Genomic DNA, 14,336 nt, shown 5'->3' with positions numbered 1-14,336 from the left:
CGGCATGTATATGTGCTTTCTTGAGCAGGGGGACCTTGCGGGCGCTGTAGGATTTCAGTCCTTCACGGCGTAGTGTGTTACCAATTGTTTTCTTGGTGACTATTGTCCCAGCTGCCTTGAGATCATTGACAAGATCCTCCCGTGTAGTTCTGGGCTGATTCCTCACCGTTCTCATGATCATTGCAACTCCATGAGGTGAGATCTTGCATGGAGCCCCAGGCCGAGGGATATTGACAGTTATTTTGTGTTTCTTCCATTTGCGAATAATCGCACCAACTGTTGGTGATGGTCTTGTAGTCCATTCCAGCCTTGTGTAGGTCTACAATCTTGTCCCTGACATCCTTGGAGAGCTCTTTGGTCTTGGCCATGGTGGAGAGTTTGGAATCTGATTGATTGATTGTTTCTGTGGACAGGTGTCTTTTATACAGGTAACAAGCTGAGATTAGGAGCACTCCCTTTAAGAGTGTGCTCCTAATCTCAGCTCGTTACCTGTATAAAAGACACCTGGGAGCCAGAAATCTTTCTGATTGAGAGGGGGTCAAATACTTATTTCCCTCATTAAAATGCAAATCAATTTAACATTTTTGACATGAGTTTTTCTGGATTTTTTTGTTGTTATTCTGTCTCTCACTGTTCAAATAAACCTACCATTAAAATTATAGACTGATCATTTCTTTGTCAGTGGGCAAACGTACAAAATCAGCAGGGGATCAAATACTTTTTTCCCTCACTGTACATCTGCAACACACATTGCTCTACACCGGCAGTAGCACTTAACGGAGCAGACTACAAGGACAAAATAAAATACACACTGCCAATGACTAGAAAGATCAATTACCTTTCACTATGCTTCCGGTAAATATTGGATAATTTAGTTCTACCTAATCAATATCTAACTACATACAGTGCCATCCGTAATTATTGGGACAGTTAAATTTGTTGTTGTTGTTTTGGCTCTGTACTCCAGCTCTTTAGATTTGTAATTATACAATTAATATGAGGTTAAAGTTCAGACTGTCAGCTTTAATTTGAGGGTATTTTCATCCATATCGAGTGAACCGTTCAGAAATTACAGCACTTTTTGTACATAGTCCCCCCATTTTAGGGGACCAAAGGTATTGGGACAAATTCACTTATATGTGTATTAAAGTAGTCAAAAGTGTATGACTATCCATAATCCTAGTAGCATCCACATTAATGTAGAAGTATTTAGAAACATTCTATTATTATTTACAATAAAACAGACTTCAAAATGACAATACATTATTTACCATTATTTTCTATTGGGTACAAAATCATCTGAAACACAACCAAAACAAACAGCAAATGCATCGAACAAGTTTGTAGAGTCACAAGCTTTATGTAATCATCGCATGTTAGGAATATGGGACCAAATAATACACTTTTGACTACTTTAATACACATAAGTGAATTTGTTCCAATACTTCTGGTCCCCTAAAATGGGGGGACTATGTGCAAAAGTGCTGTAATAAACGGTTCACCCGATGTGGATGAAAATATCTGCAAATTAAAGCTGACAGTCTGCACTTTAACCTCATAGTCGTTGTATCATTTCAAATCCAGAGTGCTGGAGTACAGAGCCAAAACACAAAAATGTTTAACTGTCCCAATAATTACAGAGGGCACTGTATATCACAACACAGTAAAACCTAATACTATCTCAAGCGTATTTTCAGCCCTGCAAAATGTAGGACAAAACCCATTCCAGCGAGCTATAGAATGTGATGGCATAACTTATCTTTTAAAGTTATCCTGTGATTTGAAACCCACAGATTTTAATCCTAGTTATATTTAACTGTGGTCTAACCTTTTCGATTTCTCTTTAAAAGATGTACACACATTATACAAAGTACACTGCTGCCATAGCTTTATGGGTCAGTGATACCTTTGACCCTGTGCCTGTAACTCTGTCAACAGCAAGAGGCAGAACATGAGGAGAAGTCAGAAATCATCAAGTCCTCCACAATCTCTGAACACAACAGTGTGGTACGAGCAGCATGCTGAGGTATGACTGAGAGAATGAAGGAGAATGTGCTCTGAAAATCAGTGTGGGCACTGTGCAGAATGGAAGATTTCACACTACTCTACTGAACAGACAGAAGTCACTACTTCAACTAAGGATCTTTACAGTCAGGAAAGTGGAAATATGAAACAAGTCAAGGAAATTAAGGCATGCAGTGAAGTTCAGTAAGTCCTCTCTCTGCTCTTTAGAACTGGGGTCGGTGTGAGATTTGGGAGATTTAACTCCCCCCTCCCGCTGTCCACATGCTTTCTGGATAGTAAGGCAGCCACTCCTAATTATAGCCAATTACAGAAATGTTGCTGCTCCATCGTGGTGGAACCAGTGTGGCCTCGCTAGGTAGAGATGAAATCAACAGCAAAGGATGCCTCTAGTGCAGGCTGAGGGAAGGGGTTAGAGCTAGAGAGTGCTTAAGGCATGGTTAGAAGAGGGTCTATATGTGTAAGGCTAATGGCCAGAGAGATTACTGTCACAAGACCTGCCTGGCGGGCTGATCCTATGGGATTCCGACTTAAAAATATGAATGGGAAGAGAGTAAAGCCAGTAAACAGCCTTTGATTGGTTGACATCTATTAGTCCTTGATGGTTCAATAGGCATGCACAGTAAGGAAAAAAATCGATGGCGAGAAAAATAATAAAAGAAGCAGAATGATGTTCTGTGTCTAAAAGGAGTGGTAAAGAGGAAAGTTCCTCACTATTATCAGCAACAGAAAAACAAATGATATTCAGCTGAAAAAGGGGATAGTGGCGTGGCAAAGGAAAGAGCAATATACCGGATAAAGCTTTTTTTCTAATCAAATGGCATGCACTTTTACATATCTGATTTGTCTTTTTTTCTATAGTTTAGCGTGAATTAATCGGAAAAGAAGGATAGAGGTTTGGTTGATCCCAATATTTCTAATGGACAGAGAACGTCGCAACTTACTATCAGTCCGTTTGCGTGTTGCTGTTCGTTACTTTGATCCTTAAAATGTTGAGAAGAAAACATTACTTGAGGAATGTTCAACTCTTTGTATGTAATGGTGATATGAGCTTAACAGCTTCTCTTTCAAGCAACCATCAAGTTATTTCGAAAGTCAGAGCATTTGTAATTCTAACACCAACACAAGAAAAGCATTATGAGCATTAAGATTATCGAGTGTATGTGAGAATCACCTCTCCAAAACCTCAAAATGGAACCTAATGGAATGTAGCAAACTGCCCACAATAAACAACAACCCAGGCTGTAGCTAAGTGGAGAACTACTGGCATGGCTAAAACAAGCAGTGCACCATGATGTGGTCTCACAACAATGACATGACAGTGATGCAATTAGAGCCCCACCACAGTCAAATGAATGAGTCCTTTTTACCTTTGCAATCTGCAGCAATACAATACAGTGCTTGATGGACTCTACCATACTCTGAAAAGAGAAACAGCACAGAGAATGAAACACTGCACTCAAATTCAGACAGGAGGAGATTCTGAAAATAAGGACTTTTAAAAATGGGTTTCACTTACACATGTGGTTTCCTTCAAATTTTCAATTTTCTTAAAAGGAGAAAAACATGATTAAAAATGCCTGTTTCCCTTCAGACTTTATGTTAACACCTAACTAGACTTCATGACTCAAAGTTAGGTAAATCATTGACTGAGAAAGATTGGCACAGTGAAACCTGTGAAACCAACGCAGAAACATGCTTTGTTCAAACGCTTTCACAATCATGGCATTAGACCAGCCGAACAATGATTTCACTCCAACTATAGTTGTGTCCTATGTTCATCACAACATAATAGGTGATTGTCTTCACCATATTAAATAACAGAGTTTAAATGTTCCAAACTGACCAAAAACTAAAACTCATGATCTCAATAAGGAAGTGAATCACAGCTACTAAAACAGAGACTGACAGAAAATATTCTCTTTGAGATGTCACTCACTCTGCGTGACTCATCTTCTTTGCAATCCTTGATTTTCTCATCGAAGAGCTGGAAGAGAGGAGATGCATGAGGAGCTGAAGGGGATACACTCAAATCAGGAGCGGAATAAAAACACATTCATCGATGATGCAGTGACGAGTCAGTCACCGTTATTATTAGAGTCACTGTCATACTTAGTCACCCAGATGTGGAAAAGCCTCACCTTTAACTGATCAATTAGAATTTGTAGGTATGCGTCAGCCTCCGCAAGTTTCTTATCAAAGTCCTGGACACTTGGAACAAATCCTGTCTCTGCCTCCTAAAATAGAAAAAACAGCAGAACATTCTTAGTCTAACTTTACAGCACAGTTTGACAGTTTTCTGCTACCATTTGGTAACCTATTTTGGACAAAGAATTTTCCTCTGCCAGTGCCTCTATTCTGAAAGTTTGTTGGCAGATTAAAAAAAGTTTAAAATTCTCCTGGTGGGGCTTTGAAAAAGCAGGTTGTAGCAGCACAAAACAGCAACTGTTTGGGAGAAGCTTCCAGCATTGTACTGTAAGTAGAGTGATACGAATAGTTCAACTAGCATTGTTTAAAGGCGACATAAAAGGCTTTGCCTGCCAGCCTGCCTGACCATGCCTGCTGATGACAAATCAAGAACAATCCCTTCACTACCTGGAAGTTAACTAGGCTAAAATACAGAAATGAAATACCCAACAACCTCAAAAACCCTCAAAACTAATGCTTAACCAAAGCAGTCTTACCTTACAATACCACAACTCTTAAAACATATCCATTACCACTTTGCTCGACAGTTAGTAAATCATATACTCCCCTCTCTCAGTGCTGCTCTGGTCTTAGCGTGTCCTATGGTTCGACAGATGGACAACACCTGTTTCTCAACTGAAGTGTATCGTACAGGGATGTGAAGAAAAGCCATCAACACACATTAACCCCAGCGTTGTCTAAAGTGTCAACTGTAAAAACCTAGCAAGCTTTATTTATAGAGACCAAAGTCTGGCCTTTTTTTTTTTTTTTTTTACTCCTTTAGGGTCAAAGGTAGTTTGCTATCAATATAGAAGGAAGTTGCTTAGTGTTGGTGGCCAAAGAGGTACCTGAGCAAATAATAAAAAACAGGCACTTAGCTAAGAATAGTCCTCTTTCAATTTGTGGGGAAGATGAGGCTAGCATTAGTGCTCTTTAGAGCTTGGGGGGCAACCAAAAAAATACATCGGTCTCCTCTCTAAGAACCTTAAGTGGGCACAGTCACAGCAGTGAGGGCATTGGGATTCTCATGGGTGTTTTTGTGTGTGTGTGTGGGCAAGCAGACATCCACACAGCTTCATGTTTGTTTCTAAGAAACAGACATGTCTGATGTCTCTCTTGTTCTTCCTCTATCAACGAAATTTGAAGAGGCAGAAAAGAGAAAACCTAATAAATACAAATGCCGGATATCAAATCCTTGCCTGAAGACTCTGCCTGAATTTAATTATGTTACCCTATCACTACATACATTCAGTCTGAGACTACCTTCGTAGTCGTTTCTGCTTACATCAAAGTAAGGGGCTTTGTAAAAACAAGTCATTAGCAATTGGATCGTCTCTAATCAATCAGAGTATCAAAAGCCAATTACTATTTCCGAAACACCGCTTTACCCACATGTGTTCAGGCTCTGGCCCAACCAATTGATTTCTGGGACCAATCAGAACGATTTGAATGCGTTCGCATTCGAGAAGATGCCGGGGAGGAGATCAAATCCAGACTCATCGTGCAGAAGAAACGTTAGTGGGCGAGGCGTTTGGCTGGAGCGATGTGGATGGGTAGCCAGGAAATCAAATCTACTTAATAAAAAAAAATCCTGGCCACAACTGTAGGTTCTGAATTTGAAAGCGACTTCAACCCACTTGCGGGGAAATGCATGCTCATGGTTATGGTTATGTTGACTACAGTAATAGTGCTGGCTAGGTGTGAGGGTAAGGTCTCACACAACATGGACTGATTTTTACACCTATGAGAAGCTGTATTGTTTTAACACCTGCATCCAAAGACACATGAAATAGAACATGAAACAGTTTCTTGAGTTTCCCCCTATTCATGTCAGACTTTTAGAGTAATTTCTTTACCCCAGTGATCAAAATCATTCCATCCCAATTTTCACATAGTTCTATCATACACTATTTACATATAAAACTGTTGAGCGGGTCCCTGTTGTATTTGAGGTTCAAACGGTTAAAGAAAATGCTATCAATATGACCCTAACCTCATAATCGCAGAGGGACAAAGCCTTTAACATTACAAACAAACACAGAGGGAAAAAAAGAGTCAATATTGCTCTCTATTTCTGTTATGTCAACACAAGTCCATATCACCATGATGGAGGGGATCTTTCTGCTGGACTAGAGCAGTTTATACACCCAGAGGACGGTCATGTAGGCTAGTGACCGCAGCTTTGGCATGTTCACTCAATCTGTTCCCAAATAGAGCTTCCTCTAACCAGACAATCCCTCCACACCCACCCCCACTAACCACCAGACATTGGAAATAAGAAACCTGAAAGCTCACCAATCTAGCCCACCCTTCACTCAGACCCCCACCCCCCTCCCCTCCCCATTTGGCTTTCCACACAGCATGACCCAGTTAGGAACTGCATCTTTGTACTCCAACCAACCATTTCCCCCCAGTGTGGTACTCACAGAACGCAGAGCCCTGAGGGACATGCCTCGTCAAAATGCACAGGCCAAAGCTGACCCTAAAGCTCCTCTCTTACGCAAACAAACAACTGTCCACTCCTACAGACTGCCAGCAGAAACAACACTTCAGAATCGTCTGGTACATCTACAGTACGTTCTACATCAGCTGAGCAGCAGCATACGCAGGCAAAGTTAATCCAGGATCCTCTCTGACAGGAAGCAAATACTTTCTTTTTAAAAAAAAGAGAGAAAAAAGGCAGCACAAGCCCATGTGACAAGCAACAACAGCTGCTCTGATTGGATAAAGCTGCGGGGCAGATGTCTGGCTGATAGAGTAAGCAGGGCTCCGATTCGGTCCAGGTCACATGATGCCGCTATGACTCCACACTTACACAGTGTTTGTAAGCAGGCAGCCAGTCAGCAGTGTTTTTTTTACACTGAGGGCGGGGATCGGAGAGAGTGAGGCAGAGGGAGGGGTAGCAGAGGGGAGGAGTGGGTTAGAGAAGGAAAGAAGAACAGAAGGTACATAAACAACTGGAGGGTAGAATGAAGGGTGGTGAGAGAAAGTAGGCCTATATTTGTTAGCCACAAAGGGCACAAATCAAAATAAGAGCCGGAAATTAGCAGTTCAGAGAGCAACTAATACAAGGCACTCTTTACAAACAGGCTTTCATAGATAAACATGATACCCATCGCCAGCCAACAGTCTAACCACACCGTGCTCCCTGTGCTCCTAACCACACCGTGCTCCCTGTGCTCCTAACCACACCGTGCTCCCTGTGCTCCTAACCACACAGGGACACTCTTACTGTGTCTAGACTAATTTCTTTCTATTCTCAGAGGACTTCTTAACCCTTGCACTGATTAGGACCAGAGTACTTTAGCCTGCCAGCAGTGTCCCAGTGCTACTAGTTGGGATGAGGCTGACAGAGGCATGATATTAATTAGATATGCCAATTTCCTGCATCCAAAAGACCTCAACAAATAGCATGAAAGTTTAATTTGACAACACATGCTTCCAAAAGGTGAAACAAACTGCTACTGCTCAATGTTCTCAACAGTTCCTCTATTATTTCCTGTGGTCTTAGGTAATCAAAATAACAAATTGAAGAAATAATGTTCACATAATGTTCCTTCTTTAAAAGGTTAAAACACATACTTGGATTATTAATTTTTTTGACAATGCAACAACAGCAAGAGTTATCCCAATCATATGAGAAAGCTTATCTCAAATAAAAAGGTTGAGCAAAATCTTTCTCCTCTTTAGCCGAACTCAAGGGCTTGGGACTAGTACCCCCAGTATTACAAGAGTGAAGCTAGTGAGTGAGTGACTTACCTGCAGTTGGAGGGTGTGACGGAGAATAGTCCCCTCTAAGGCATGGATCCACTTCTCCCGTTCGTCTGCATCTCGAGCTGAGAAGAAAAACACACAAAACACAGTAGATGAGCCATAGTCGAGATGGGAATTATTACAACAGCAACAGAGTGCATAACCTAGTATTAACCTAGTAGCTACAACAAGGACTAGAGCACCTCATCTGTGCTCATCTTGCCCAACTAGTTAACTAGGTGCTCATTGTGCTGTGCCTTAGCAGTTGCTAAGGGGGTTCTTGCCACCCTTCTGGTGCATCGCTGGGCAAGAGACTATCAAGGCAGGTCTCCTGTTGCCAGGCTGCACACTCAGAGCAAAGACACAGAGCAAACAAAGCCTCTGACATTTACACTGACAAGACCAGAGAGGCCTTCCACACTGACTGACAGATGATAAGCTGTAGACCACACTATTTACCAAGAGAGTTTTCATCTATACTTTTCGTAGCTGTCTATTTACCACCACAAACCGACGCTGGCACTAAGACCGCACTCAACAGGCTGTATACGGCCATAAGTAAACAAGAAAATGCTCACCCAGAGGCGGCGCTCCTAATGGCTGGTCACTTTAATGCAGGAAAACTGAAATCCGTTTGACCTAATTTCTACCAGCATGTCACCTGTGCAACTAGGTGTGAAAAAAATCTAGATCACCTTTACTCCACACACAGAGATGCATACAAAGCTCTCCCTCGCCCTCCATTTGGCAAATCTGACCATAACTCTATCCTCCTGATTCCTGCTTACAAGCAAATACTCAAACAGGAAGTACCAGTGACGCGCTCAATAAGGAAGTGGTTCAGTGAAGCGAATGCTAAACTACAGGACTGTTTCTCTAGCAAAGACTGGAATATGTTCCAAGGTTCATCCGATGGCATTAAGGAGTTTACCACATCAGTCACGGGCTTCATTAATAAGCGCATCGACAACGTTGTCCCCACAGTGACCGTACGTACATATTCCAACCAGAAGCCATGGATTACAGGCAACATCCGCACTGAGCTAAAGGCTAGAGCTGCCACTTTCAAGGAGGGGGACACTAATCCGGACGCTTATAAGAAATCCCACTACGCCCTCCGACGAACCATCAAACAGGCAAAGCGTCAATACAGGACCAAGATCGAATCCTACTACACCGGCTCTGACGCTTGTCGGATGTGGCAGGGCTTGCAAACTATCATTATAAAGGGAAACCCAGCCGTGAGCTGCCTAGTGACGCGAGCCTACAAGATGCGCTAAATACCTTCTATGCTCGCTTCGAGGCGAGTAACACTGAACCAGGCATGAGAGTACCAGCCATTCCAGACGACTGTGATCACGATCTCCGTAGCCGATGTGAGTAAGACCTTTTAGCAGGTTCAAATTCATAAGGCCACAGGGCCAGACGGATTACCAGGACGCATACTCCGAGCATGCACTGACCAGCTTGTAAGTGTCTTAACTGACATTTTCAACCTCTCCCTGACCCAGTCTGTAATACCTATACTGAACAAAAATATAAAACACAACATGTAAAGTCTTGGTCCCATGTTCTATGAGCTGAAATAAAAGATCCCTGAAATGTTCCATAAGTACAAAAAGCTTATTTCTCAAAAATGTTATGCACAAATTTGCTTTCATCCCTGTTAGTGAGCATTTGTCCTTTGCCAAGATATTCCCTCCACCTGATAAGTGCAGCATATCAAGAAGCTGGTTAAACAGCATGATCATTACACAGGTGCACCTTGTGCTGGGGACAATAAAAGGCCACTCTAAAACGTGCAGTTCTGTCACACAACACATTGCCACAGATATCTCAAGTTGAGGGAGCGTGCAATTGGCATGCTGACCGCAGGAATGTCCACCAGAGCTGTTGCCTGCAAATTGAATGTTCATTTCTCTACCATAAGCTGCCTCCAACGTCGTTTTAGAGAATATGGCAATAAGTCCAACCAGCCTCACAACCGCAGACCACGTGTAACCACGCCAGCCCAGGATCTCCACATCCGGCTTCTTCACCTGCAGGATCGTCTGAGACTAGCCACCCGAACAGCTGATGAAACTAATTAGTATTTCTGTCTGTAATAAAGCCCTTTTTGTAGGAAAAAACGTATTTGCTGGGCCTGGCTCCCCAGTTGGTGGACCTGGCTCCCAAGTGGGTTGGCCTATGCCTCCCGGGCCCACCCATGGCTGCGCCCCTGTGAAATCCATAGATTAGCGCCTAATAAATTCATTTCAATTGATTTATTTCCTTATATGAACTGTAACTCAGTAAAATCTTTGAAATTGTTGCATGTTGCGTTTATATTTTTGTTCAGTATACATGTTTCAAGCAGACCACCATAGTCCCTGTACCCAAGAACGCCAAGGTAACCTGTCTAAATAACTATTGCCCTGTAGCACGCACATCTGTAGCCATGAAATGCTTTGAAAGGTTGGTCATGGCTCACATCAACACCATAATCCCAGACACCCTGGACCCACTCCAATTCGTATACCGTCCCAACAGATCCACACAATCTCTATTGCACTCCACACTGCACTTTCCCACCTGGACAAAATTAATACCTACATGAGAACGCTGTTCATTAACTACACCTCAGCGTTCAACACCATAGTGCCCTCTAAGCTCATCACTAAGCTAAGGACCCTGGGATTAAACACCTCCCTTTGTTACTGGATCCTGGACTTCCTGACGGACCGCCCCCAGGTGGTGAGGGTAGGCAACAACACATCCGTCACGCTGACCCTCAACACGGGGGCCCCCCAGGGGGGCGTGCTTAGTCCCCTCCTGTACTCCCCGTTCACCCACAACTGCGTGGTCATGCACGACTCCAACACCATCATTAAGTTTGCAGACGACACGACGGTGGTAGTCCTGATCACAGACAACGATGAGACAGCCAACAGGGAGGTCGTCAGAATCCTGGCAGTGTGGTGCCAGGACAACAACCTCTCCCTCAACGTCAGCAAGACAAAGGAGCTGATCGTGGACTACAGGAAACGGAGGGCCGAGCACGCCCCCATCCACATCGATGGGGCTGTACTGGAGCAGGTCGAGAGCTTCAAGTTCCTCAGTGTCCACATCACTAAGGAATGATCATGGTCCACACACACCAACACAGTCGTGGAGAGGTCCCGACAACGCCTCTTCCCCCTCAGGAGGCTGAAAAGATTTGGCATGGGCCCTTAGATCCTCAAAAAGTTCTACAGCTGCACCATTGAGAGCATCTTGACTGGCTGCATCATCGCTTGGTGTGGAAACTGCTTGGCATCCGACCACAAGGCACTACAGAGGGTAGTGCGTACAGCCCAGTACATCACTGGGGACGAGCTCCCTGCCATCCAGGACCTCTATACCAAGCGTCAGAAGAGCTAGCCGCCCGGCCAAACTGAACAATCGGGGGAGAAGGGCATTGGTCAGGGAGGTGACCAAGAACCCGATGGTCACTCTGACAGAGTTCCAGAGTTCCTCTGTGGAGGTGGGAGAACCTTCCAGAAGGACAACCATCTCTGCAGCACTCCACCAATCAGGCCTTTATGGTAGAGTGGCCAGACGGAAGCCACTCCTCAGTAAAAGGAATGACAGCCTGCTTGGAGTTTGCCAAAAGGCACCTAAAGGACTCTCGGACCATGAGAAACAAAATTCTCTGGTCTGATGAAACCAAGATTGAACTCTTTGGCCTGAATGCCAAGCGTCAGGTCTGGAGGAAACCTGGCACCATCCCTACGGTGAAGCATGGTGGTGGCAGCATCATGCTGTGGGGATGTTTTTCAGCGGCAGGGACTGGGAGACTAGTCAGGATCGAGGCAAAGATAAACGGAGCAAAGTACAGAGAGATCCTTGATGAGAACCTGCTCCAGAGCGCTCAGGACCTCAGACTGGGGCGAAGGTTCACCTCAGACCCATGGGGCGGCGCACAATTGGCTCAGCGTCGTCCAGGGTAGGGGAGGGAATGGCCGGCAGGGATGTAGCTCAGTTGATAGAGCATGGCGTTTGCAACGCCAGGGTTGTGGGTTTGATTCCCACGGGGGGCCAGTATGAAAAAAATAAAAAATAATGTATGCACTGGATAAGAGCGTCTGCTAAATGATGTAAATGTTAAATGTTTACCTTCCAACACCCTAAGCACACAGCCAAAACAAAGCAGGAGTGGCTTCGGGACAAGTCTCTGAATGTCCTTGAGTGCCCTAGCCAGAGCCCGGACTTGAACCTGATCGAACATCTCTGGAGAGACCTGAAAATAGCAATGCAGCGACGCTCCCCATCCAACCTGACAGAGCTTGATAGGATCTGCAGAGAAGAAATGGGAGAAACTCCCCAAATACAGGTGTGCCAAGCATGTAGTGTCATACCCAAGAAGACTCGAGGCTGTAATCGCTGCAAAAGGTGCTTCAATAGAGTACTGAGTAAAGGGTCTGAATACTTATGTAAATGTGATATTTCAGGGTTTTTTATCAAATAAATTTGCCAAAAATGTATTTGATTTTTTGATACATTTGCAAAAAAACTGTTTTTGCTTTTTCATTATGGGGTATTGTGTGTAGATTGATGAGGGGAAAAAAACAATTGAATCCATTTTAGAATAAGGCTGTAACGTAACAAATGTGGAAAAGGTCAAGGGGTCTGAATACTTTCTGAATGCACTGTACATATCTACCTCAATTACCTTGTACCCCTGCACATCGACCCGGTACTGGTACCTTGTGTATATAGTCAAGTTATCAATTCTTATTCCTCGTGTTATTATTTTTCTATTATTTCTCTTTTTTTCTCTCTGTATTGTTCGGAAGGATGTGACAAATAAAGTGTTATATTTTGATGAAGGGGACAGAGAGAAGGTGAAGTTGGGTAAATCCATTTGAATTCCATCACTTTTTGACAGCATCCCTTTTGATTTAAACAAAACTTTCCATACATGTTTGTCCATGGAACAAGTGGTCAGAAACAGACTTTTTGGACCTGAATGCCAAAAAATTCAGGAGATAAAAGGTGTTCAAAGTTGACCCATTTTGCATACCCCACTCTACCATGAGACATCCATGTTATCATCACTGGAAAAGAGAAATGGTTGTATTTGATATCAATTAAAAGCTTAAAACAGGGTTGTCATACTATTATTATTTTTTATTTTTTATACACATTACATTGAACCTTTAACGTCAATTATCTAAAAACTCGTAAACATTGTTTTCTTTCGTAGTCGCATATGTTGTAGCTTAGACCCGATTTTACTTCATCTAAAGTTGGGTTGAGCCCACCATCGGTTGAGACAACATGCTCTTTGCTATAATCTGAGTCAATATTCACGTAATAAGGAATTCCCCTCGACCACGCCCACAAACTGGGGAAAACAAACATTCTTTCCAATTTATCCCCATTGTAAAAGAGCCAACTTCATCATCAATTCTTTTGTTATACAGAAATAACAAAACATGCCGAAAAGCTGCTGTGTCAATGTACATGTACATGTAACCAGGTCAAAAACCCAGACCTACGGTTCGCAACACTCCCACGTAGGGAAATAGAGGATGCGACAAGAGTCCTTGTGGGGAATCGGTTTCCAAGTAGGCTACAAGTAGCTATGTGTGTGGAAAACATTTCATCACAGGCAAGAAATTGTACTTGTTTAGTATAGTCTGCCTGTAGTACAGTCCGCTTGTTTAGTATAGTCACTACTTGTAGCTGTATAGTCCGTTTGTGTTGTTGGTCTTCGGTAGCTTAATGTTCCAGTCGGTAGCTAGCTAGCTAGCACTCACGTGGCTGCTATGTAGCACCATCATGAAAAGGCACATGAGGGAAGCCCTACAATATTACGTTTTTCTAAGTAGTGAGAACGGTAAGAGGCAGGCAATGTTGAAAAGTAATCTTTAGACATGTTGTACTTAAATGCAGACACCCATGCATACCCCACAAGACATGCCACCAGAGGTCTCTTTACAGTCCCCAAGTCCAGAACAGACTATGGAAGGCGCACAGTACTACATAGAGCCATGACTACATGGAACTCTATTCCACATCAGGTAACTGAATCAGATTTAAAAAACAGATAAAAATACACCTTATGGAACAGCGGGGACTGTGAAGCAACACAAACATAGGCACAGACACATGCATACACACACACGCGATAACATACGCTCTATACACACACGTACACATGGATTTTGTGTTGTAGATATGTAGTAGTGGAGTAGGGGCCTGAGGGCACACACTTAGTGTGCTGTGAAATCTGTTATGTGTTGTAATGTTTTTTTAAACGTATAACTGCCTTAATTTTGCTAGACCCCAGGAAGAGTAGCTGCTGCCTTCGGCAGCAGGTAATGGGGATCCATAATAAATACAAATATAAA

The 14,336-nt window shown here is 43.2% G+C and overlaps 1 protein-coding gene across 4 annotated transcripts in view; it reads right to left on the bottom strand.

The window, feature by feature from the left end:
* LOC121533401 (oxysterol-binding protein-related protein 9) overlaps positions 1-14,336 on the bottom strand; it is a 50,038-nt gene that overhangs the window by 16,031 nt on the left and 19,671 nt on the right. For 2 of the 4 annotated variants that reach the window (XM_041839312.1, XM_041839315.1), the window contains 6 exons: positions 7,969-8,045; positions 4,164-4,259; positions 3,962-4,009; positions 3,542-3,571; positions 3,393-3,443; positions 2,967-3,005 (listed from right to left, as the gene is read on the bottom strand). In XM_041839312.1, coding sequence (XP_041695246.1) covers positions 2,967-3,005; positions 3,393-3,443; positions 3,542-3,571; positions 3,962-4,009; positions 4,164-4,259; positions 7,969-8,045 — 341 coding nt within the window. Of the gene's footprint in view, positions 1-2,966; positions 3,006-3,392; positions 3,444-3,541; positions 3,572-3,961; positions 4,010-4,163; positions 4,260-6,635; positions 6,851-7,968; positions 8,046-14,336 lie in introns of those variants that run through there. The other 2 variants (XM_041839314.1, XM_041839313.1) reach the window with 2 other exon arrangements.

This window comes from Coregonus clupeaformis, chromosome 20 (genome assembly GCF_020615455.1).
Source record: "Coregonus clupeaformis isolate EN_2021a chromosome 20, ASM2061545v1, whole genome shotgun sequence".
NCBI lineage: Eukaryota > Metazoa > Chordata > Actinopteri > Salmoniformes > Salmonidae > Coregonus > Coregonus clupeaformis.
This window is presented reverse-complemented; position numbering and strand designations above follow the sequence as displayed.